This window comes from Mustela lutreola, chromosome 3 (genome assembly GCF_030435805.1).
Source record: "Mustela lutreola isolate mMusLut2 chromosome 3, mMusLut2.pri, whole genome shotgun sequence".
In the NCBI taxonomy this organism is placed as follows: domain Eukaryota; kingdom Metazoa; phylum Chordata; class Mammalia; order Carnivora; family Mustelidae; genus Mustela; species Mustela lutreola.
The window spans coordinates 107,500,127-107,525,791 of record NC_081292.1 but is presented as its reverse complement, the minus strand read 5'-3'; the positions used below and the strand labels follow the sequence as shown (position 1 = coordinate 107,525,791).

At 34.6% G+C, this 25,665-nt stretch overlaps 1 protein-coding gene and 1 pseudogene across 3 annotated transcripts in view; both read left to right on the top strand.

The window, feature by feature from the left end:
• The window catches only part of PTPN4 (protein tyrosine phosphatase non-receptor type 4), a 219,305-nt gene extending 197,299 nt beyond the window's left edge, over nt 1-22,006 (top strand). For all 3 annotated transcript variants that reach the window (XM_059166618.1, XM_059166620.1, XM_059166621.1), the window contains 5 exons: nt 128-274; nt 2,324-2,452; nt 4,775-4,923; nt 7,226-7,361; nt 14,246-22,006. In XM_059166618.1, coding sequence (XP_059022601.1) covers nt 128-274; nt 2,324-2,452; nt 4,775-4,923; nt 7,226-7,361; nt 14,246-14,332 — 648 coding nt within the window. In that variant the 3' untranslated portion in view covers nt 14,333-22,006. The remainder of the gene's footprint in view (nt 1-127; nt 275-2,323; nt 2,453-4,774; nt 4,924-7,225; nt 7,362-14,245) is intronic.
• Nucleotides 7,047-7,167, top strand: LOC131828286 (U4 spliceosomal RNA; annotated as a pseudogene).
• Nucleotides 22,007-25,665: the final 3,659 nt, after the last annotated feature.

Sequence of the window (25,665 nt, the reverse complement as noted above, 5' to 3'; positions counted from 1 at the left end):
TACTGACTTTGCAGTTTATTGAGATTAGTTATATTCAGTTATTATTTGGTGGATGACTTTCATATACTTGATCAAGGCAAAAAATAAAAATGAAAACACTTGAGTTCTGTGTCCTTTGCTTTTTTAGATGGAAATCCCTTCTTCTAGCATTATAAATCAGTATATTGCTTGTCAAGGGCCATTACCACACACCTGTACAGATTTTTGGCAGATGACTTGGGAACAAGGCTCCTCTATGGTTGTAATGTTGACCACACAAGTTGAACGTGGCAGAGTAAGTCATACTTAAATCTTACACATTGCTTGGCTTTTTTTCTTTTCTTTCCTTCTTTTTTTTTTTTTCTTGGACTTTTTTTCAACTTACATTGCATATATGGTCAAAATATTCACATTGATTTAGTCTTTTTTGTAACCTTTAAACTTTCTTGTGGTATTATTAAAATCATAGTGACTAACACATAATGATTGTGATATGTAAGTGTTAGCCACTATTACTATCAGTTATCTAAATGAATTAGTATGTATTTGATAAGGGATTTGTATGTAAATATATAAAGAACTCCTACAGCTTAGCAATGAAATGATAAATACCCAATTTAATTACTGGCCAGACATTCTGAGTAGATGTCTCTAAAAAGAAGATATTTATTTATTCATTTATTCATTTACTCATTCATTTATTTAAGAAGATATTTAAATGTCCAGTAACGTCATGAAAGATGCTCAGCATCATTAGTCACCAGGGAAATACAAAATCAAAACCACAAAGAGAGGGACGCTTGGGTGGCACAGCATCTGTCTGCCTTTGGCTCAGGTCATGATCCCCAGATTCTGGGATCTAGTCCTGTGTCTGGCTCCTTGCTCAGCATGGAGCCTGCTTCTCCCTCTCCCTCTGCCTGCTGCTCCTCCTGCTTGTGCTGGGTCTCTTTCTGTCTCTGTGACAAATACATAAATAAAATCTTAAACACACACACACACAAAGAGGTCATGCTTCCTATCCAGTAGGATGGCTAAAATAAAAATGATAGATAATATGGACATTGGGGAGGGTATGTGCTATGTTGAGTGCTATGAAGTGTGTAAGCCTGATGATTCACAGACCTGCACCCCTGGGGCTAATAATACATTATATGTTAATTTAAAAAAATAAAAAATGAGCACTCACCTTACCAAAAAAAAATGTTTTAGAGGTGGGAAGTGGTTTAAAAATAAATAACAATTTAAGTTAAAAAAAAAAAAGATTGGTAATACTAAGTGTTATTAAGTGTTTTCAGTGATGTGGAGAAAATGGAACCTCCTATACTGCTGGTAGATTTGTAAAATGATGCAGCCACTTTGGAAAATAGTGTCATTTCCTCAAAAGGTTAAACTATGGAGTTAATAACTTAGTAGTTTTCACTCCTTGATATACCCAGGAGAAAAGAAAACATATGTCTACACAAAAACTTGTATATAGACGTTCATAGCAGCATTATTCATGATCGCCAAAGGTGGAAACAACCCAAATATAACAAATAAAATGTGAGGTAATCACATAATTGTATATTATTTGATAGTAAAAGAAATGAAGAAATGGTACATGCTACAACATGGGTGAACCTTAGAGAACATTTTTGCTAAGTGAACAAAGGCAGTCATCAAAGACCACACACTATGTGATTCCATTATCTGAAATGTCCAGATCAGACAAATTCATAGAGGACAGAAAACAGATTAATACTTGCCTAGGTTCAGAGTAAAAGAAGGGGTTGGGATAGAGGAACACACAGTGATTGTTAGTGGGTATGGGACTTCTTTGGGGAGTGAAAAGTGTTCTAAAAGTGCCTGTGTTGAAGGTTGCACAGTTCTAAAAACAGTTGAATTGTGTGCTTTAAGTGAGAGAAGTATATGGTATTTGAACTGTATGACAGTAAAACTTTTTTTTAAAAATATCCTAATTATGGAAATAAATAGATAGGCATTTTAATTAGAAATTCTTTCTCATTTTTACTTAAATCTAAAAATTAATCAGATTTAGTTCATTATTTTGCCACTCACATAGTAGTATATATTCAGGCAGGCATTAATCAAGAATGATAAAACATTGGGTGAAAATTTGTCATTAACAGGCTATATGCAGTCTCAAAATATATCCAAGCAGATTATTATTAAAAAGAGAAAAAATGAAAAATTTTAATAGTTGGCAGATCTAGGTGCAGGATATATGAGGATTCATCAAATTTTTCTTACAACTTTTCTGTAGGCTTGAAAGTTTTTAAAAACTAAAGCATTTTAAAATTGGAGAACGTAAATTATATATTTTTCTTAAATCTATTGATGTCAGGTAAAGTGTCACCAGTATTGGCCAGAACCCACAGAAAGTTCATCCTATGGATGCTATCAAGTTACCTGCCACTCAGAAGAAGGAAACACAGCATATATCTTCAGGAAGATGACACTGTTTAACCAAGAGGTAGGAAGGCAGGATATCCACTCAGTGGAACGGTTATGTTCAAGGTAAAAACTTTGAAAGCTGAAAATGTTTTGAGTCCTGGTTACTAGGAAATAATATTTAAAATTATTGAATTTGCTTCATTGGAACACTTTGGAATCTTATGAGGTATATTCTACTATATTAAATGTATTTTCAGTTTCTCCAGATAAATATGGTCAGTAAAAAAAGTCTAGTAAATAATACTTATAACTCTTCTTATTTTGGCTATTCATAAAAGCTATGCCAGGGTTTTGTTTGATTTCTTCCTGCCAGTAATATCAATAAAGTATTTGAGTACGTCTGTGGAAATACAAAGAATAATTGAGCGTTATCAAATTATTGTCCTTTTTGTATAAGGGTAAAGGAGTGCAATCTCACAGTCTCCCCAGTATTAAGAAGGAAATGATTGTAGGCACAATCCTCTGACAGCAGATTATAGCTTTGTAATTGCTAATTTCTACTGCCACCTGAGTCACTCCTCTTTGGCTTCCAAATCCAGAGCCAGAAATAGAAACTGATTAGTAAATGATGACTTAGTAACTCAGTTGAAAGATGAGTGAAGAGCATGGCATGTTGCCAGTCTTGTCAGGCTGTTAAAGATAGTACATTCCACTTTCACTGCTTGCAGCTACATATTTCCCTGTAGTCACCTTTGGTTTTGAAGGGGGTTAGAGGAAGAAAAAGTAATTGCTAAAGAAGAGCAAATAGCACACACTTTGAATACCCATGCCTGTCCCATCTGTGGTTAGCCTTTGGAAATGAAAGCTTCATATTCCCCTCCCCATCCCACTCCACTTCCCTGAGTATGAGTAAAGGAGCCCAGCAAGACAGAGCTTTACTGACCCAAAGGGAGGAAGTCAGAAGTTGTGGAGATTTATGATAAAGGAATCTGGCATTGAATAAAGCAAAGTTACAAAAAATAAAAAATTAAATTTCCAAAATCTTAAGAACTAGAGATTCCATCAGAATGGATTTAGGGCTTGTGTAGCTAGCTCATGGTCCAGTGTAACAAGATAAGTCAATAAGACATTTCTTCATTTTCCCAAATGGGTATCAAAGGCTGTATATTGGCCCTACAAAATAATATTTATATCTTCAGTGTAATTTCTTTATGCTCCACCAATAGGTTACCCATGGCAGTTTATAAACTTACAGTGGCTTTTCTTTGCAAACGCTAAGTACTTTGCAAACTATGCCAAGACACAAATTAATTTTTAAAGTTTGAGACAAATACAGTTGGGAATATACATTTCTTTACATACCAAATACATATATACATGGATGGATGGACAGACAGACATACCCCAGAACATAATAAATATCCATTTAACATTACCCAGTCTTACAATTATTGATACCATTAATTTCTTTTGTTAACAGTAATAATCAAAGGCAGTCTGTATTAGATACCTTCAATTCATTACTCAGGATTCTGAAAAATTAGTCATCAAGTTGTACTGAGTCTCTTTAGGAATTCATTCATTAGTCCTTTTCTTAATTACTTTGTACTTTAATGGTCTTTTCTGGAAGCCTCCTTCAATGTAAATGACAGTAACCAGATTTCATAGTGTTGAAATCTGAGACTATGGTTCCAAACACTCTGAATTAGGTGATTCAGAGATCCTTTCATAGAATCCTTTCAACATAACACTATTCCTGTGATGTATAGATGTTATTTTGTTTTTCAGTTGAAGAAAATAAGGCTCTGAAATATTAAGTGCCTTAACCAGCCGAGTCAATATTTAAACCAAGATGTATGCATTCAATAATACCTTACTCTATTTTACTGATTCTTGGCTCCCAAAAAATAATTAAGCCTTGATTTGACTTTGTGTTTTTGTGAGCTCCAGTTTTTAATCTACATTTATTTTGAGATTTTATTTTCTTAATCTTCATTATTTCAGGTACTTTTTAGAATTAGCCCAACTTCGCTTGTTGTTAAATTTTCCCTACAATTTTGCTCACCTAACACTTTTTTAGTTTATTCTTTAAACATTTCTCTGTATCTTAACTTGTTTTTGCCTGTTTATTACCTTCTCATCTGAAAAATACAAATGCAGAGAGATTGAGTTGTAAGAAGAATAGTGATACGAGTAGCTGACAATTAATAGACACAACTGTTTCTGTAAAATAGTTTCTTTCTTTTTCATTGAAATTTTGGGTTTTATTAAAGTTATACATTACTTTTGGGGGGTACTGGGAATAGTTTCTTTTGCTTTTCTTCTAAAATTAAAGACATGAATATTTATATTTTAAAGATAATTCATAAGTTAGGGTGCATAATTTTTCATTTACACTTAGAAAAATGAGAGTCGTCAACTCACTCAGATTCAGTACATAGCCTGGCCTGACCATGGAGTTCCTGATGATTCAAGTGACTTTCTGGATTTTGTTTGTCATGTACGAAATAAGAGGGCTGGCAAGGAAGAACCTATTGTTGTTCATTGCAGGTATGCTATTTTCTCTTTTATGGTTGAATAGTTGACCTGATAAGTCACTTTTAAAAGGGAATGGGTATTTTATTTTGCCCTTAACTTCTGATCCTCACTGTGGTAGTTAGAGGGAACCCAAAGCTATGATCTGAAGCTAGAAAGCTAAGGGTATGTTCCAACAAGTGATTGTCAGAATCTTTATCATAAAAAGTAAAAATAATACTTCATTGACTGATTCTTAGAAGCTTTTCTAAGTTTTAAGTTTTTCTGAGTTTAACATCTCAGACACTGGGTGTCTTACAATGGATGGTAGCTTAGATTTGATGAAGTCCAATATTTAGGCATTCATTTGCAGCCCAAGGTTTAGATTTCCTCCTCACAGTGTACTACTCCAACCCACGCTGTGGCCCATCCCAGGACATTTGTTAAGTCCTCTCCTCTCTCGGACTGGCCACTCCCAAGAGCTCCAGGTGAACAGCGGTAGGCCGTCCTTTCTTCCTTTCATACTCTACCTTCTAAACAGCTGGATACAGTGACTCCAGCCTTCACTCCTATAACCCAGATTGGAAAACTGAAATTATCCTTAATTCTAGCTGCCTGTGTTATTAGAGTGATTTATTCAGAAGCTGTATTGATGCCTCTGAATAAATAAAGGTATCTCCTCATCCTTAAACTTCCCAGCACTTTTTTAACAGCAGTCTTTTAGATCATCAAAACAGATTGTAGACCAAATATCTGAGAGGTAGGGGCGCCTGGGTGGTTCAGTGGGTTAAGCCCCTCTGCCTTTGGCTCTGGTCATGATCTCAGGGTCCTGGGATCGATCCCCACATCCGGCTCTCTGCTCGGTAGGGAGCCTGCTTCCCCCTCCCCCACTGCCTGCCTCTCTGCCTATTTGTGATCTCTCTCTCTCTCTTTCTCTTAATAAATAAATAAATAAAATCTTTAAAAAAAGAAAAATGTCTGAGAGGCAACAAGCGGGATTGATTAACACATTTGGCCATTTATTATTCTAAGTTCCCAACAGCTGCTATAGCTATTTTGTTCACAGAGAATACTTCAAAAAGTTGTTCTTGACTATCCCATTATAAAATTTAATAAAAATTAGATTTGCTTTTAAAAACTGATTTGAGGGGCACCTGGGTGGCTCAGGGGGTTGAGCCACTGCCTTCGGCTCAGGTCATGATCTCGGGGTCCCGGGATCGAGTCCCGCATCGGGCTCGCTGCTCGGCGGGGAGCCTGCTTCCTCCTCTCTCTCTCTGCCTGCCTCTCTGCCTACTTGTGATCTCTCTCTGTCAAATAAATAAATAAAATCTTTAAAAAAAAAAAACTGATTTGAATGTGGAAAATACTGTCTTTTGTACATTTGTTAATGATTTATTATTGTAATTTTATTATTTTGCCTTTTTTTTTTTAATTTTGCATATTTGTCAAGGGGAGCAGCAGGTAGAGGGAGAAGTGGGCTCTCTTCTGTGCAAGGACCCTGGGATCATGACCTGAGCCAAAGGCAGATGCTTAACCAACTGCGCCACCCAAGCGTCCTGAATTTTATTTTCTTTTTAAGATTTTCTTTATTTGAGAGAGAGAGTGCAAGCAGGGGGAGGGGCAGAGGGACAAGACAAGCAGAATCCCCACAGAGTGGGGAGCTGGATGTGGTGCTCCATCCAAGGACCCTGAGATCATAACCAGAGCCAAAGGCAACGACTTATGACTGAGCCACCCAGGTGTCCTGTTATTTTGTATTTTAAAGGGAGGCTGCTCCAGTAAACATATATACCTTGTTCAGATTTTTAAAACTGAAATGTAATTTTACAGTAACATTTTTACAACTAAAGTGGGGAAGGGGTAGATACAAACCATTTAATCTGTATTAAGTATGAAATGTATTTCAATTTCACAAAGTATTTTTTAGTTGGCTTTCTACTTTATAATATAAAACTTTAAATTAAAATCATATTAATAGGGTACCTGGGTGGCTCAGTGGGTTAAGCCTCTGCCTTCTGCTCAGGTCATGATCTCAGGGTCCTGGGATGGAGCCCTGCATTGGGCTGTCTGCTCAGCAGGGAGCCTGCTTCCCACCTCTCTGCCTAATTGTGATCTCTGTCAAATAAACAAATGGAGTCTTTAAAAAAAATAAAATAATAAGCTTTGTGCCATGGCAGTATCGTAGCCAATGAGGTTTATTCAAGGCACAATTATTGCTAATTAAAAAAAATCAAGTAATTCTTCTGTTGTATCTCAGTACTTTAATGTACAGCACAAAAGCCACAAGAAGTTTAACAGAATAGTATCAATGAGACTGCCCCTTACTTGTCTTTTTTAGTGCTGGAATTGGAAGAACTGGGGTTCTTATTACTATGGAAACAGCCATGTGTCTCATTGAATGCAATCAACCAGTTTATCCACTAGACATTGTAAGAACAATGAGAGATCAACGAGCCATGATGATCCAGACACCTGTAAGTATTGTACTTCATGTACATATGTGTATTCTCAACATGATGATTTTTGTTATCAGTGTATATGGCAAACCGTATTTTTTTCTTTTTAATTCCCTGACAGGAGCCAATAATCCCTAGCACAGGAGTTGGCGAATATTGCCTGTAAGCCAAATCTGGCTTGCTACTTGTTTTTGTAAATAAAGTTTTATTGGAATACAGCCATGCCCATTTGTTTACATATTGTCTGTGAATGCTCTCACACTAAAATACCAGAGTTGAAAAGTTGTAACAGGCACCATATGATTCGCAAAGCCCAAAATATTTACTAACTGGTCTTTTACAGAAACTGTTTGCCAGTACCACCTTATCATATTAATTCTTGAGTGCTTATCAGGTACAGGGGAGCTTTCCATCTGTTTGTTAGTCAGGTGGGGTGGGATGCCAAGAACAATAGCATCTCTGAACTGGAGAATCCTGGTAGACCTGTTCTTGATGAAAACCGCTGTGGTGAAATCACCTTCTTTTTTAATGTAAGAACTTGAGCTGCAACAACAACAACAACAAAAGTCATGAAAGTTAAGCTATTAGTTTATTGTATTCTACATAGACTCTGAATTACATTCCAGGAATCAAAAGGGGAATCATGAAATTTTAACCTTAAGATTATATTTTATATTAAACCATCGTGAAATGTTAGCATTGTTGGTGGCACTAAGGTTACTGAAGTGAATTAACCTATGTGATCTAAGAAATGCCTTTCATTTGGTTTGGGTTTTTTTGGCTTTTAACTATAGAAAATTTCAAACATACACAAGAGTAGATAATAAATAAAATAGAACACTATGTTGAATACTGAGACCCAACAACATGTGCCATATTGTTTCACCTACTCTCCTGGTATTTGAAACAAATCCTAGACATCAGATCATTCTGTCTATAAATATTTCAGAGTGTATCTTCTAAACAAAATCGTAATACCATTATCACATATAAGTATAATTAACAATAATTTCTTAATGTTATCAAATAACCTGTAGTCAAATTTCTATTTGTCTCTTATAAATTAGGTCTTTTTAAATTTTAGAACAGCTTTATTGAAATATAAGTCCCATACCACAAAATTCTCCCTTTTAAAGTGTACAATTCATTTGTTTTTAGTATATCACAGAGTTTTGCAGTCATCACTGCTTGTATTAGAGCATTTCATCACCTCAAAAAGAAACCCCATACCTGTTTTCCCTGATACAGTCTTCACCCTCCCCTCCACCCAGCCCTAAGGCAACCACTAATCTATTTTCTGTCTCTATAGGTTTACCTGTTCTCGACCTTTCATATGCATGAAATCGTACAGCTTGGTCTTCTGTGTAATTGGCTTCTTTAATTAACATAATATTTAAAGATCCATTCTGTAGCATGAATCAGTATTTCATTTCTCTCTCTTTTTTTGGGTGGGTTGCTACATTATACTCCATTGTATGAATATATTGTATTTTATTTATCCATTCATCTGTTCATGGACATTTCAATCATTTCAACTCCTTTGTTATTATGAATAATGGTACCATAAACATTTGTGTATATGTTTCTATGTGAATATGTTTTCATTTTTCTTGGGTGTCAACACATGTTACTATCTTTTTTTTTTTACTTAATTAATTTCTACACCAACATGGGTCTTAAACTCATAACCCAGAGATAAGAGTCACATGTTCCACTGACTGAGCCAGCCAGGCACCCTGTCTTTTTTCTACTTTAGCCATCCTACTAAACGTAAAGTTGTATCTCATTATGGTTTTGATTTGCTTTTCCCTAATAGCTAATGATCTCAAGCATTTTTTCATGTGTTTTTGGCCATTCATCTGTATATCTTTTGAGAATTGTCTAAATATTGTGCCCTTCCATTTTATTTTTTTTAAAGATTTTATTTTTACATAATCTCTGTACCCATCGTGGGGCTCAGACTTACAAACTCTAAGAACAGCAGTTATACGCTCTACCAGCTAAGCCAGCCAGCTGCCCCTTGCCTTTTATTCAGTTCAGTTTTTTTGTCATTTTATTGACCTGTAAGACTTCTTTATATTGTCTTCTTTATGTTCTCTGAATGAAAGTGTTTTGTAGATCTTTATTTTGCAAATATTTTCTTCCATGCTCTTTCACTTTCTTGATTATATCATTTGTAGCACAGAAGTTTTTTTTAACTTTGATGAAGTCTAGTTTATATATTTTTTTAATCACATATGTTTTTGGTGTCCTATCTAAGAAGTCATTGCCTAAACTGAAGGTCTCAAAGGTTTATTCCTCTGTTTTCTTCCAAGAGTTCTATAGTCTCACTGTCACATACATATGTCTGATTTATTTTGAGTTAATTTTTACATATAGTTTGAGGTAGGGTTCCAAGTCTATTCTTCTCCATGTGGATATCCAGTTGTCTTGGCTCTATTTGTTGAAAAAGGCCATTCTGTCTTGTCTCTGTGCGCCTTGTCAAAAATCTGTTGACCACAGATGTAAGGCTTTATTTCTATACTTTCAGCTCTTCCATTGATTTGTATTTGTATGCCTTTTCTAATGCTAGTATCATACGGTCTTGATTACTGTAGTTTTGTAATAAAATTTAAGTCAAGAAATGTGATTATCCCAACTCTGTTCCTCTTTTTTAAGACTGTTTTGGCTATTCAGAGTCCCTTGCATTTCCGTATAAATTTTAGAATTAGTTTGTTTTCTCTGCAAGAAAAGCAAGATATGGATTGCATTAAATCTACCTCTCTATTTTGGAGAGTGTTTCCATCTTAATGATATTTCGTCTTCCAATCCAAGAACACAAATTTTCTTTTCATATATTTATGTCTTCTTTAATTTTTTTGAGTGATGTATTATAGTTTTCAGTGTGCAAGTCTTGTACTTCTTTTGACAAATTTATTCTTAAGTTTTGTCTTTTTGGTGCTATTTTAAGGGAAAATGTTTTTGCTTATTTGTGGAGTATACATTGCTTGGGTATACAAATAAAATTGATTTTGTGTGTTGATCATGTGTCCTGAAGCCTTTCTGAAATCATTTAACTCTAAAAGTTTTTTATGTGTGGAAATGGACTCCATAGGATTTTCTATATACAGTAAGTTATCTGCAAATAGAGGTAGTTTACTTTTTCCTTTCCAATTTAGATCCCTTTCTTTTCTTTTTCTTTTTTTTTTTTCTTTTTCTTTTTTTTTTTTTTTTTTCTCAAGTGCCTGGCTAAAACCTCCAGTACGGTGGTAAATAAAGTGGTAAAACCAGACATCCTTGTCTTATTCTTGGTCTTAGGGAGATAGCTTTCAGTTTTTCACTTACTAAGTGTCTTGTTAGGTATGTCTTTTATCAGGTTGAGGAAGTTCCCTTAGTTACAAGTTTGTTGAGTGTTTTCGTTGTGAAAATGTGTTCGGTTTTGTCAAATGCTTTTTCTTTATATATTGAAATGATCGTGTGGTTTTCATTTTCTATCAGTGTTATATATTATATTGATTTCAATGTTAAGCTAACCTGTGTTCTGGGGATAAATCTTACTTGGACATAGTGTACAATTTTTTTTATATGATGCTTGATTTGATTTGCTAGTATTTCCTTGAGGTTTTTATATCTATATTCACACATAATGCGTTTTTAATTATAGTAAAATACACACTGTAAACCATTTTTAAGTGTACAGTTCAGTAGTGTTAAGTATATTCACGCTGTTGGGTAACCTATCTCTAGCACTTTTTCATCTTACAAAACTAAAACTCTATGTCCATTAAGCAACAACTCTCCATATCCCTCTCCTCCTAGTCCCTGTTTCTGTGAATTTGACTACTCTGAGTGCTTCATATAAGTAGATTCATACAGTTTTTGCTGTTTTGTGGCTGGCTTATCTCAGCATAATATTCTCAAGGTTGATCCATGTTGTAGCGTCTGTAAGAATTTCCTTTCTTCTAAGGCTGAAAAATACTTCATTGTGTATAGACTACATTTTGTTTATCCTTTCATCTGCCAACAGACATTTGGGTTGTTTCTACCCTTTAGTTATTGTAAATAATGCTGCTATGATCCTGGATATATGAGTGTCTCTCTGAGATCTTGTTTTATGTGTGTGTGTGTGTCTCTGTGTGTGTGTGTGTGTGTGTGTGGATAGATAATGTATATATAGAAATTAAATTGTTGGATTATATCGTACATAACAAGTTTTTGGTTTTGTTTTTACCGTTTGTATAAAGTCAGAATTCAGATACAATTCACAAAATTTTGATTGGTTTTTATGTCTTCTAAATCTCTTTTAAGCTATCACTTCTTCCTTCATTTCTTTCTTTTTTCTTGCAGTTTATTTGATAAACAAACTGAGTATTCTCTGTATTTCCTAAAAGTGGTAAATGGATCTATAGACTTGAACAAATTAGGGGATATTCTGTTCTTTCAAGAGACACTTACGGGCACCTGGGTGGCTCAGTCAGTGAGCCTCTGCCTTTGGATCCGGTCATGATCCCAGGGTCCTGGGATCGAGCCCCACGTCGGGCTCCCTGCTCAGCAGAGAGCCTGCTTCTCCCTCTCCCTCTCCCTGCAGCTCTGCCTACTTGTGCTCTCTTCATCCCTCTGTCAAATAAATAAATAAAAATCTTCAAAAAAAAAAAAAAAGAGAGAGAGAGACACTTAATGTCTGGTTGTCTTTCTTTTTATGATGTTAGTAGCCTTGGGCGATAAGTGCCTGCATCATTAACTTATGGGGCTTGAAAAGTGGTGATAGTCTATTATTCCCTCTGTCTTTATTAACCTTAATACTGCTTTCTTTAAAGAGAAACTTTTCATCGGCTGTTGGTTAACAGGTGGTACATACAGGCAGTACAAGAAAAGCAAGATAAACAATTAATGCTTTCCCATTATAAGTTTTTAATATAATGAGTTGGTCCACTTGCCTCTTCCAGTGGTGACCTGATAATTAGTTTGTTTTGATATTATTCTGAAATCATAGATTTAAATATATGTGATATATTTCAATCCATTGTAGTTTTTTTTTTTTTTTTTTTTTAATGATGCCTAAACTGCCCCATTTTGGGCCAGCAGGAACCTCTTCAGCCTGGCTCCTAAGCTTTTTTGCCAAGACCCTAGCTTCTTTGCTATTAGTAAAGATATCCAGGCCCCAGCTTGTACTTTCTCCCCCCGTTTTAGAATCCATAATTTCCCCCCAAAAGTACTGGGGTTTTTTTTTTTTTTTTTTTTTTTGAGAAATTGACCACCTTCTGAGCGGTAGGTGTTTTTATGCTGTTCGGTTGGTGTTAGAATCTGTCTGTAGAAATCTTTCATTGCCAGAGTTAAGAAAACAAACTCAGGAGTTAATACTGATGCTTACTGATGCTTCCAGTACAAATTCAGGATGACTGCATTTTTAATGGTCTACTTTACATCTTACACCCATTCATCTTTAACAAGAATCATGGTTCTCTACAATATCAGCAATGAAAGGTTTAGACTGTCAAAAATACTCATTTGTTTTATTACACGTGATATAATAGCAGTCTCAGAATAACGAAATTAACACTACTGCTACCGACAAAATAGTTACTAAAAAGAATTTTCATTTCTTTCCACTTTTTGAATATAGTCTATGAGGTATTCGTAGTACTGTTACAAAGTGCCTTGAAATAGCTCCTTTCTGTGTGGTTATGTTGTCAACTAGATAGACACATTGATTTGTTCCATGTTATTTTCAATTTACAGAGATTTTTTAAATTAATATTCTAATTATGGAGTGTATTTATGTGGTTCCAAAATAAAATCTATAAAATAAGGAAGTATATTCAATGAAATCTTGTCCCTACCCCTCTCCTGTGCTCTATTCTGTCTGTCCCTTTATAGGAAACCACGTTTTAATGATTTGTCCTTCCTTTTGTTTTATAACATATATATTGAGACAGATAGACATTTGTATGCCCCCTTTTCTTTTATAGAGAGAATATATTGTGTGCACTTTTCTCTGCCGTGCTATTTTGACTGAACAAGATATTCTGGGGGTTGGGGGGGAGCATCTGGGTGGCTCAGTCATTTAAGCATCTACCTTCAGCCCAGGTCATGGTCTCAGGGTCCTGGGATCAAGTCTTGGATCAGGCTCCTTGCTCAGCAGGAAATCTGCTTCTCCCTCTGCCTCCCCCCACTTGTGCTCTCTCTCAAATAAATAAATAAAATCTTTATGGGATGCCTGGGTGGCTCAGTGGGTTAAAGCCTCTGCCTTTGGCTCGGGTCATGATTCCAGAGTCCTGGGATCAAGCCCCACATCGGCTCTCTGCTCAGCAGGGAACCTGCTTCCCCCCTCTCTCTCTGCCTGCCTCTCTGCCTACTTGTGGTCTCTGTCTGTCAAATAAATAAACAAATAAATAGATCTTTAAAAAAGAAAAACAAGTATTCTGGACTTATTTTATAATGATCCCCAGTAGACTTTTATTCCTTCCCCTCCCAGTCTTCCACCACATATTCCTCTGTGAGAATGTGGCACGCATTACTCACCCAGGACCTTCCTGATAGCCATTTGGATTGTCCCTATCCTTCATTACTATAAATAATCTAGCAGCAGATAGGCTTATTTATGAATGTATGTTTTCAATTTCTTTTTCTTGTTTATCTTTGGATAGATTGCTAGAAGTGGGATTGCTGGGTGAAAGGTAAATTAATGTTATTTTATTAGATGCTGCCAAACTGTAGTATTGTACATCCCTACTAGCAATGTCTGAGTGTGTTGCCAACAAAATATGTTGTCAGACTTTTTTATTTTTTACCATTCTGTTGGTGAAAAATGGTATCTCTGTGCAGTTTTATTTGCCTTTCTTTTATAAGCAAACAAGTGAGATGTTTTTCCTTTTTTGTTGTTTTCTCCTTTTTCTGATCAATTCTGTTCTTTTGTTTTTCAGAGTCAATACAGATTTGTATGTGAAGCTATTTTGAAAGTTTATGAAGAAGGATTTGTTAAACCCTTAACGACATCATCAAATAAATAAGAAAACAAAAGTCTAGGACATGTGTCAGAAAACCGCTTTCTGTTATATTCACTGTGCCATAATTCTGCTTGCAGGAAATGGCATTGAGACAAAACAAATGAAGAACTAACAAAAACTGAAAACTTCAGCACTGTTGCACTTTATGTTTAAAATGTCACTCTCTCAAAATCTATAATTCCCATGTTTGAAGACTATTTCATGCTTTGCTCCGAACAAATAGTGAATAACTGAGTATGTTCAGGGTAATCTATGAAAATTGTGGTGGTGCCATGCAGTCCCCTTCTGGTAGAATTGCCACAAACAAGGCTCAGAATTCTCATCATCTCTGTTATACACCTGTATCTTGAAAGCAAAAAGAAGTAAACATCAGAAATCAGCTCTGGTGTTTCCCAGTGATTCATGTACTTATTACTGTACTGGCTACCAGATTTTTATTCTTTAAATTTTAGCAATATCATTCTCAGTATTGGCCAATACACTGCCTCTGGATGCAGCACATCTCTCCCTGTACTTCCCCTGTACTCCCCCTGCAGAGACCTGCTGTCCATGAGAAGAAAGATGGAATTCGCTTTTCCCAGGAAATGCTGCACATTGTCCATTTACCAGCATCTTATAGAAAATATAAATATGAATCTACTCATTTTCTTGAATTTAATAATGTAACTTATATTTATCATAAGGTTGGCTTACTCCAAATCATGTGATTTCACATACTTGTTGTAAAGGAATGCATGCATTGTGTCTTAACCCCTTAAGTGCCTTGAGACGTCTTTGTATGTCTAATGAAAAGGCACTCATTTGACCCCACTAGGAGGTATGTATGTATATTGTACATTTACATTTTTATGCATTTTGAATCAGTTCACATTTTAAAACATAGCTTCTTGTATGACAAGTTACACAGTCAAAAAAGGGTATGGAAATTCTATTTCTTACTCAGTTTTCCTGTATTTTACAACAAGAAGCAAAAGGTAATTTGTGTTCTACTGAGTGAGCACTCTGCTGCTCTTTTCCTGAGGACAAGTGTTACAGTTTAGCAGCTCAAGTCAAAAGATGCTTTATTACTCAAATTTTCTATTTATTTTATCCCTACCTTTAGAAATGACACCTAATATGCACATTAAAGTTAAGCATATTCATATTTTCAGCTAAATTATTTTTATCACTGTCTAAATTATTACTCTAAAACATTCAGTTTATTTCAGGTTTTTTCACACTGGTCTGTTGGTTAGGATACTACAAACAAGGAATGAAATATTATTGACTTATTTCTAAATGTAATCCCTTGATAATTGAAATGAGGATTTTGTTGTCATTTTTTGCATACAATTATATTACTCCAGTTTATATATACTTGTTAAGTTATAAGCATGTTAATATGGAGAGTTTTGATTGTTCAGCCTGATGGGGAGGATCTGATTCCCTTTAAGGATTTGTGTATTTTCCTCTTCAGGATTTTTAAGTCTATAGAGAGATAGAACTTCAAAATTGCCCAACTTCAATACAATTGGAAATTTGTTCACCTATTGAAATGTCATGTTGCGTAATTATATGGATTATGGTTAAAACTGATTAATTTCCTAGTGGTTTCCAAATACTTCTATACAGTCTTGATAAAACTTGGAGTTGTATAGTTTTAGAATGCCATTTAGTATGAGGGAGGGAATGCACATTTAAAAATCTTCAGGGTAATCAAAATGATATTTCAAATATTCCAAATCCATAATAATAAATTTTAGGAAGTTAAGTCCTGACATTAATTAAAATATTTGTAAAAAAATTAAAATATTTGTAATAATTTATTTGATATCTTAGCCAAGATTTATTTGATTTATTTGATATCTTGGCTAAGATATCAAATAAATTACTACAAATATTTTAATTTTTTAAGAGAAAAGTAACATAACCTTTATGTCAGAAATTCTCCTATCTCTGGATTTCAACAGCCAAGAAACTATAAATTAGTAAGTAATCATCTTATTTGAACATTCCATTCTCTACCAACAGATAAATATAATTTAGGCTGCTGTATGACATCATGATAAGTTGGAAAGTGAACAAGTAATATCATGTTGAGGGTCTACATAATCAAAAACTTTTGACAGTTTTTACCTGAATTAAAATCTGTTCTAACTGTATGGACAGAATACGACAACCACTGAGTAAAAAGATAAAAAGATACAGTTGTATAGATATAAACTGATAAACGTCATGGTTGGTGTGATCTTTAACTTAGAGTTCTGTTTACACTTCTGAGATAAACTCTAATAATTTGTTGGCAATGAGCACTGTTGCCTTTTTAAATCATTATTTCCGGTCTTTAAATGATAAATATTAGAAGTTTAGAATTACATTTAAATTTCTCATGGATTTTTCATCTGGAAGCCACCTTCTGTCAATATTTTTATGTACAGAGGAAAGATCCATTTTTAAAGACATTTATTAGGATCTTAAATTTAAATTATACTTCACAGCTTCTTAAAATGGATATGCTAATAATACTTCTGTTCACCCATCAGATAAGACTTCATCCATTACACCTAGGAATTTTTTAACCTGTTTATCAATATAAATAGGGTTCTGGGAATAATCCTAGGTTTAATATGCCAAGTAGTTCTAGATTCCATTCATATCACTGTAATAATTGTATAATAAAATGTCAGATTTCTTGTAACTACTCTCCCCCTTCTCCCATAACTCCCCTGTTTGCTCACCCCCCCACACACACTCTAGAAGTCAATGCTCACAAGTGGAAATACGTATTGATGAATCAAGGGATTTTGTACATGCTAAGAAATGTTTGTGAAAACCTTTCCTCTCTGATTTAAGATGGTTTTACCATGTTCAATTTAAAAATACTTTATTGAGCATCAGATTTGTGTCAACACTGTACAAGCATGAGGAATATTTTGGAATAGACTTTACATTCACAAGAAGAATTGGTAGTATTTGTTAAACAAGTGTATCCATTCAAAATAGAGGCTGAGTAAACAGTGTAAGAAATAACTTCCTTCGTGTGGCCTGCTAGCACAAGTAGGAGGGGAAAAGGGGTTGGTTATTTTGATTAAGAGTAAAGAGAAAATGTATATATAAAAACTGAGGTCAAACTTACAAAGGTATGGTAAGCCATTAAAACACACACTTTTGTGTGTTTATATATTTACATGTTTCATAAAGGCTGATGCTAACAGGAGTAAAGGATTATTTTAAATACAGAGTCGTTTATAATCTGTTAGCACATCTGATCAGGTCTAATCACGTATTTGAGCGAGTCTCCTGTCTCTGCTAAAAATACTCTAACTTGAAAGCTGAAAGGAACTTGAATGGTTTTATCTAATCTCCCCTTCTATTATTTTAGGCAATATACATGATATCACAAATTCTTGTGAATTTTTAGTCTGTTTAAGCTCAAGAATTCTACTCAGGCAGTGTTTTCATTTAATAACTATGATGACCCTAGAAAATGTCACTTAATTTAGAAAATAAGTAGGCTTTAAAAGGTGATCCTAATCAGGACCCTGACTCAGTTTGCTAGTCATGCTTCCCTGATAGAACATAAGCTTTTGTAAAGTATTTAGGCTGATACACATGCAGTATGAAAACATTACGAAATGTAAATTAGAAGGCTAATTTTTAAAAGTACTTAAAACATAGAATTAGAGTTTAGAATATATGTCCACCACTTATCAAATAATTTATGTTCATAATGTGAACATGTAGTAGAACTAAAGCATTACTTATTTTATAATCTTATCAGGAAGAAAGAAAGAAACAAGAATTTTTAACAATGTTCTATTTAATACCTGTGTTTTGAATATTTAAGATACTCTGATAGTAAGGTTGCCAAAGTAGTTTTGAATTCATAAAAATTATTTATACCACAGTAAGGTGGGATATGTTTACATCTTTTTTATTTTGTAGTTTAGGTGAATTTACATTTAAGTCACTTAGAGTAAATACATTATGGTAAATATTTGTTGGAATAAACATCTCTTAATAATATGACATGAAAAAGATGAATTATGTCACAGCTGGCTTTTATGCCACATCAACAGAGTAACTATATTATCATTGCTTAATTCCCACATTTGCTTTAACTATCCAACCACAATTTCTGCAGTCATTTTTGTGTGTGTGTTCTTTCCTCCAAGTAAAACAGCTATGTTATTAAAACCCACTGGATTTTTCTCAAATATCAGAATTATTGATCTGCTAGCAAAGGTTTATTGGTATCTCAGTGTGATCACAACGTAAGTTACAGCAACTGTTTTATAAAGTTCTTAGTGAATAAAACATTTTGAAAGCTAACCGCTTATGGATAAATTCAGCAATTTTATAAAGAGCCCATGAAATTAATCCCTAAAATCGGGGGGGGGGGGTGTTCAGCTTACTTTACAATGTCTACAGCTTTTAACAATTTTTTATTATATACCAATTTCATTTATTATTTTCTGACTTCATTTATTTGTAGTAGCAATTAGTACAGTAAGCCTTTCAGCATTATCAAAAACAAGTCCTGTATCAGCCAGAAATTAGACATTTTAATTCATAATCTTGTGAAATTGTCCTGGGTAACCAAATATTTATTTCTGTTTCCATTTCTAAATTTGCTGCTATTTGTTTGTATGTTTTTCTGCTGCGGTTTACTGTTGATTTCTAAAGTTTTATAGTCACTGTTATTTTTATTTTAGCAATCCAAGCTAAATGGGCAGCCATAAGTATTATCTACTGGGGTGTAATCCATTGCCTAGATATGGTTCAATGCATAAAGGAGAAAATTTTTTTTTAATTTACAAAGGGAGAGGTATTAATAATATTACAAGTTAAAGACTACAATTTTAGTTGGAAGTCCTAATGTTTAACTTCCTGAAACCTTTTAAATTTTCAAATAAAAGAATGAAAGTGTTTAAAAGCCTTGTGCTCATAGAAGTTTCAGTTAAGCACTGTAGAATTTTCCTACTTATTGTTGTGTAAATGATAGAGAAAATATTTTTCTATGAACAAGAGATTGAAACTGTTAACCTCTTTTGCTTTATTGTGTAAAAAGAAAAAATATTTGTATGTCTTTCATGCTGTAAAAAAATGAATGTATCTTTGAAATATTATTTGAATTATGACTTGATTCTAAGGATACTCTTTGCTTAAAAAAGTCAGCAAGGGATTGAAGAAAAGTAAAGGAGTATATTCTACTTCATTATAAAAAATGCAATTTTAGAAGAAAAATGTAATTTTCATTATAAACAAGAGCAATCATCACTGAAGCATATTTCAAATATAATGTACATTCTTTTTCATTTCGTTTTGCTCTAGAGGAGAAAAATTTGTGCTTACTATTTTTAAGTGTAAAATAATTGCAGACTTCTGGAGTGTGGAAGGGTGTTTGTATGTGAGGGTAAACATTCTGCTGCATGTGTTTACCGTGAGGGAGTGTTCTCAGGCATTGTCAGCTGTGGCAGCCACAAATGAGGACATTGTTTTAAGTGTGACTTTGGTGAAACCAGAAATCTGTGCCTCCGATTTACTACAGTAAATATGTATAGAGGCCACTGACAAATAGTTTTGCCTTTTTATATCTGTATCTTGGACAGATAAGACCACTGAGCCCAGTTCTGACTTGTAACAGTGGTGTCTTAGATGCTTAAGGATTTATTAATTCAGCTGAACAACAAAAACCCTACATTTTTAACCATCTTTTAGGCATGATTAATTTGTTCAACCATCTCTTTAAAGGGCAGTATTTATTAATTATCACTTGTTAAACGACTCCCTGAGGCCTTTATTTGACTTCTGCTTCCATCCCTCCCACTTTTTAATTAATTTCATTTTATGGTAGCCTTTTTGAAGTAAATACCCTGAACAACTATAAGGTGGTAGCTTTCTTCACAACCTATTTTTTAACTGTTGTTAAAAGATTACAATTGGGCCCCCCTCAACCCTCAGAGTTTCCAAAATTTAGTAAATATTACTTGTGATAAACTAACTGAAATGCCACCTTGCTAAATGAAATCGTCACCATAAAGTCATCAAGGAGGGTCAGCCCAGTTTACAACCTTAAACCCAAATAGGTGCTGACGTTTGATTTCCCCAGATCTATAGCCATGACTGAGCCCATTTTGCCTTTTATTTAAAAGAAGCTTTTTCCTCCTGAGTTGTGTTGCAGTTTTTTGCCTTACAATACCAATCCAGTTCTGAAATTCTCTGGCACCCATCTTTTCCAACCCTTTGGTGAGTTCACAAGATCATCCAGTCTTTCTTGTATCCTGTAGAGTAGGTCAAATTTCAAAGCTTAAATGATTTCTTGAATTTTAAATAGTAGCACTTTATTTCATACCTACTACTGACTTAATTTATACATTAAAAATAAAATCTAGGAGTTCTGTAAATATGGAAAAAATTCTAATGGTTTAGTTTGTAGAGCTCATTGGATTGGACCCAAGTAAAATGCTTTACAGTGATGTCTTGATCTTTTGATATTTAAAAGTTAACTTGTGTGATGTTAGCTTTGCCACTTTTCTGTAATTTATTTAGTACAGTTAAGACTACCCAGTTGACTGTCATGCTGGACTCTTGAGTTTTCAGCTAGTTTCAACCAGGTTTGGTTTACAGTGATCGGTTCTGCTTTGCATTTTTTGTACATTACATGTATACTTGGATATCCATTTGTTTGGTTTTAAGTCGTAGGTAGGGGTCAAGTCAATACTGCACCACAAGTAAGTTGAAGAGGGCAAAGTCCTGACACTTCATATACATGTCAAGGGGCAGGATTTAAGACACTAGAAACAGTTTACATTAAGCTGTTTTCATTTTCTATCATTAGAATATATGTGCTTAAAAAAATAAAAACTGTCCACCCAGTGTTCTCACAGCATCAGGACATTGCAGTTACAATCCATATTGTACTCTTTTCAAATGAGAAAAGCTAGTCTTTATTTTCTACAGTGTAGGCTTAATTTTAGGACATAATTTACTATATACTCATCAGTGATAAAAAACTTTTAAGTAGTAGTTTTACAAATAATTTCTTTGTAGAGGGAGTATTAATTTGGTTTTTTTTTTTCTTGTAACAGGTGCTATATGTAAATATGAAGGGCAAAAAGTCACTTAAAGTTTAGTTTATTTCATAATTAAAATATGATTTTGCATTTCTGCTGTCATTTCACGTTTGATTGTACTGAACTAGTAGCAAAATGGAATTAGCCCCTTAATCTTTTAAATTATCTTCCCCCGTTTCACAAAAATAGCTCTTTCTATATGATTTGTTTCCATAAATAAAAGAGGCAAAGAAGCTTAGGGTTCTTTAAAACGTGCAAGCTTGAATTTGGTCAGCACTGGATAATTTGGAATTCTACTCTGCATCTGTCACTACAGCTTACTGTATGCTTGAAAGGCCTTGTGTATTTGTCTTAATTTCAGTGAAAAATTAGAATTCCTGCAGTTTATTCATGTAAAAAGAAATCTATGAACACTAACAGCAGACGGATAAAAAGGCCAGTTTGCATTAAAACTCTTCCTGTCCTAAGAGCAATTTACGTTATGTGAAATGCTATTACACATACTTTGTTGGCCATATTTCATTTTGATTGAAAAATAGTTGTTCAGGTACAAACGTGAAAAAACTAGCTGTGACTTTTAATTGTTCAATTGCAAAATAAAGATGTGCTTTAGTAATTTAAAGTATAGGAGTCTTGAAGATTATTTTTTGTTGTTGGGCTTGTCTAACAATGGTTATATTCATTAATGGGTGATCAGAAGGAACAGAATATACTAAGTACAAAATTTATTTCTAGAATTCCTGGTTCACTGGTGCCTGTATGTGGGATGGGGGCAGGAATGGGGGATTATTAAGTAAGGAACTAAAAGGGATTTAGAGGATTAAAGGATGTCTGAGGAAATACTCCTCCTTCACTGTGACCACAGCTTGACTCCTCTCTTCTCCCAGCACTAGCTCTTCTTGTATTCCTTAACATAAGGTCTTGTCAAAATAAGGGACCTTTCTAAGTTCCATTTTGATATCTTTTGCTTATTTTTATATCAGGTTGTTTAATGTTTTATTCATATGAGATGTTGGAAATTAGTCACTTGACAGTCATAAATGTCTGACTGAGCCACCCAGGCACCCTGTTCATAGCGCTTTTATTGATAAAATCCCACAAAATCTAAGTCAAGCTACCCATTAAAAGGAGGCTGATAAGCAAACTGTATTATATTAATAAAATGGGCTATTACTTACTAATAAGTAAAAAAATAATTTTTATAATTTTATTTCTTTATAAATTGAAGTATAGTTGACATACAATATATTAGTTTCAGGTATACAAAATAAAGATTTGACATTTGTATACATTGCGAAATGATCACCTCGATAAGTCTACTTACCATCTGAGACCATACAGAGTTAAAAATACTTTTTCCCTATGGTAAGAACTTTTAACATTTTCTTTCTCACCAACTTTCAAATTTGCAATACAATATTATTGACTGTAGTCACCTTGCCGTATATCCCCGTCACTTACTCATTTTATAACTGTTAAATTTGTATCTGTTGATCTCATAGGGGTTTGAGTTACGTAAATACACACATTTGTTAAAACTTACTGAATGGTGGAGCACCTGCTTGGCTCATTCAGTTAAACACCTGCCTTTCAGGTCATGATCCCAGGGTCCTGAGACTGAGCTGCATGTTGGGCTCCATGCTTGAAGAGCCTGCTTCTCCCTCTCCCCTCTGCTCACACTCTCTGTCTCTCAAATACGTAAATAAAATCTTAAAAAAAAAAAATGCTATGAACATTCCTTTACAAATCTGCTTGTGAACACATGCTTTCATTTCTGAGTAAATACCTAGAAGTGCTATTGCTGGATTCATTAAGTATATCTTAACTTTTTATTGATACTGTCAAAATTGGCTTCCAATTATAAAGTGATATATATGTATCACTTTATAATCTCAACAATAATGCATCTGTGTCCTTCACCCATAGTGGATATTATGACTCTTAAAAATGTTCTCATGTAATAACATTAAATATGATTTGCAAAATTGAATACATTTTTATATGTTTATTGGCCATGCATTTTTCTTTTCTGGTGAATTGCTTACTCAGATCCTTTGTGCAACTTGGTCTGTTTAAACAACAAAAAGCTATTTGGGCCATGAGGGAGTAATAGAGTCCAGAGTCGTCATCCTGGTGTAAACAACTGGAAGATAAGACAAAATATAGGAAACAAATTTGCAATATTGGACAAAAATTGAAGAAGACTATAATTCCTGAGAAAGGACAAACAAGTGAGGTGAACCATACAATAAGATAGGTTTTCTTTGCCGAGGCCCTTTATAAAAACTGATGCAGGAATATGGAGCCCAAACAAGACTGATAATCTATTTACCTGGGAGACAGGTGTCAAAATCTTGGGAAGTTGGGGCTGTTAGAAGGTATGGAGCAAAATTCCAGAGAGGAGTAAACCACATAAAGATTTCAATAAATTTACATAGAAGTCACTTTGTGTCCTAGAATGAATAATATTTTGGAATACAGTGAAATCCCATTAGGTCAGACAAACTTCTAAGGAAAGATAATTACCAAGTTGTAAGTTGAATATTTCTAGCACTGGCCACAAAGGATGAAAATAATTCAAGTTTTTTTCAGATGGAGTGGAGGAGGAGAAGCCTCTTTGAAAATACAGAGTAGTCAACCAAAACCCAAGAAAGGCTAAACTTCAGAAATGAGGCTAACCAAGCTGTAGGGTAGAAACTACTCTGGACTCATTTAGAAGATTTTAAAACAAGCTTCAAAATGATTAATCCACAAGTTACTTAACTGCCTAACATACTAAGTCCATGTCATTATTTATTTATTTATAGATTTTTATTTATTTTAGAGAGGCTGTGAGTTGTGGGGAGGAGTAGAGGAGGAGGAGGAAGGGGTGGGGGAATCTCTAGCAGACTCCTCTTCTGTGCTGAGCACAGAGCTCCTCCCAGACTTGGTACCACAACTCCTAGATCTCTACCCAGGCCAAAACCAAGTGTTAGAAGCTTAACTGAGATCCAGGCACCCCCAGATATTTCTATATAAAACACCATTCAAGGGACGATTGGTGGCTCAGTCAGTTAAGTACCTGGCTCTTGGTTTCGATTCCAGGCATCATCTCAGGGTCATGAGATGCAGCCCTGCATTCAGCTCTGTGCTGAGTGTGGAGCCTACTTAAGATTCTCTCTCTCCCTCTCTCTCTGCTCCTATGCTGCTGTCCCTCTCTTAAAAAAAAAAAAAAAAAAAAAAAAAAAAGATAAATATCAGTCAAGAAAATAAAAGTTGTCATGATCAGCAGCCAAAGAAAAACTATGGATAGGAAGAAGCAAGGAAATATGACCCAGGGGGGAAAATCATTTAAGAGAAACAGACTCGGAAATGGCAAAGAAGATAAGATGAGAAGAAAAAGATAATGAAACATGTAGTAAGTAGGATTAATATGCCATGGATGTAGAGGACAGCAGAGATAAAATATTTTTTAAAAGAACTGAGTGGGAGTAATGTTCTAGAAGATGGTGGAGTAGAAAGTTCCAAGAATCTGTCCTTCCACTTACACAACTGACTAGCTTGCAGAGAGTCTCTGGAGTAAATATTTTTGGAGTTCTGGATCTAGTTGAGATATTTGCAGCATCAACGAAATTGCTGATGACAAGACTGGTAAGTTTGGGAAAGTTTCAGCCTTTCACACTGTAGCAACTACCATCCTCCATCCCTGCTGCAGGCAGTAGTAGGGATGGGTACCTGTGGTTCTAGTGTGGTTTTCAGAGTTCTCACAACGTAATACTCAAAATGTCCACTTCTCAACAAAAAAATTATATTACAAAGTTGCAAAGAAATAGGAAATTGTGGCCCATTCACAGGGGGAAAATAATAAGAATTTGACAAAAATCCTCTTCAGGGAAGCCCACACAGAATTATTAGTCAAAGATGGGAAGTCAACTGTCTTAGATACATTCGATGAGCTAAAGGAAACCATGGACAGGAACTGAAGGAAACCAGGAGAACAATATTTGGACAAAATGAGAATTGAAAGGAACCAAACAGGGGCATCTGATTAGCTCAGTCAGTAGAGCATGTGACTTTTGATCTTGGAGTCCTGAGTTTGAGCCCCTCAAAGGGTATAGAGATTACTTAAATATTTTTTTAAAAACCCAAAATTCTGGAATTGCAAAGTAAGATAACTGAGATGAAAACCCACTGGAGAGGTTCAATAGCAGATACAGCCAGAAAAAAGGAGCAGTGACTTGAAAATAAGATGATTGAAATCATTTCATGTGATGAGGAGAAAGAAAAAAAATGAGGGGAGGG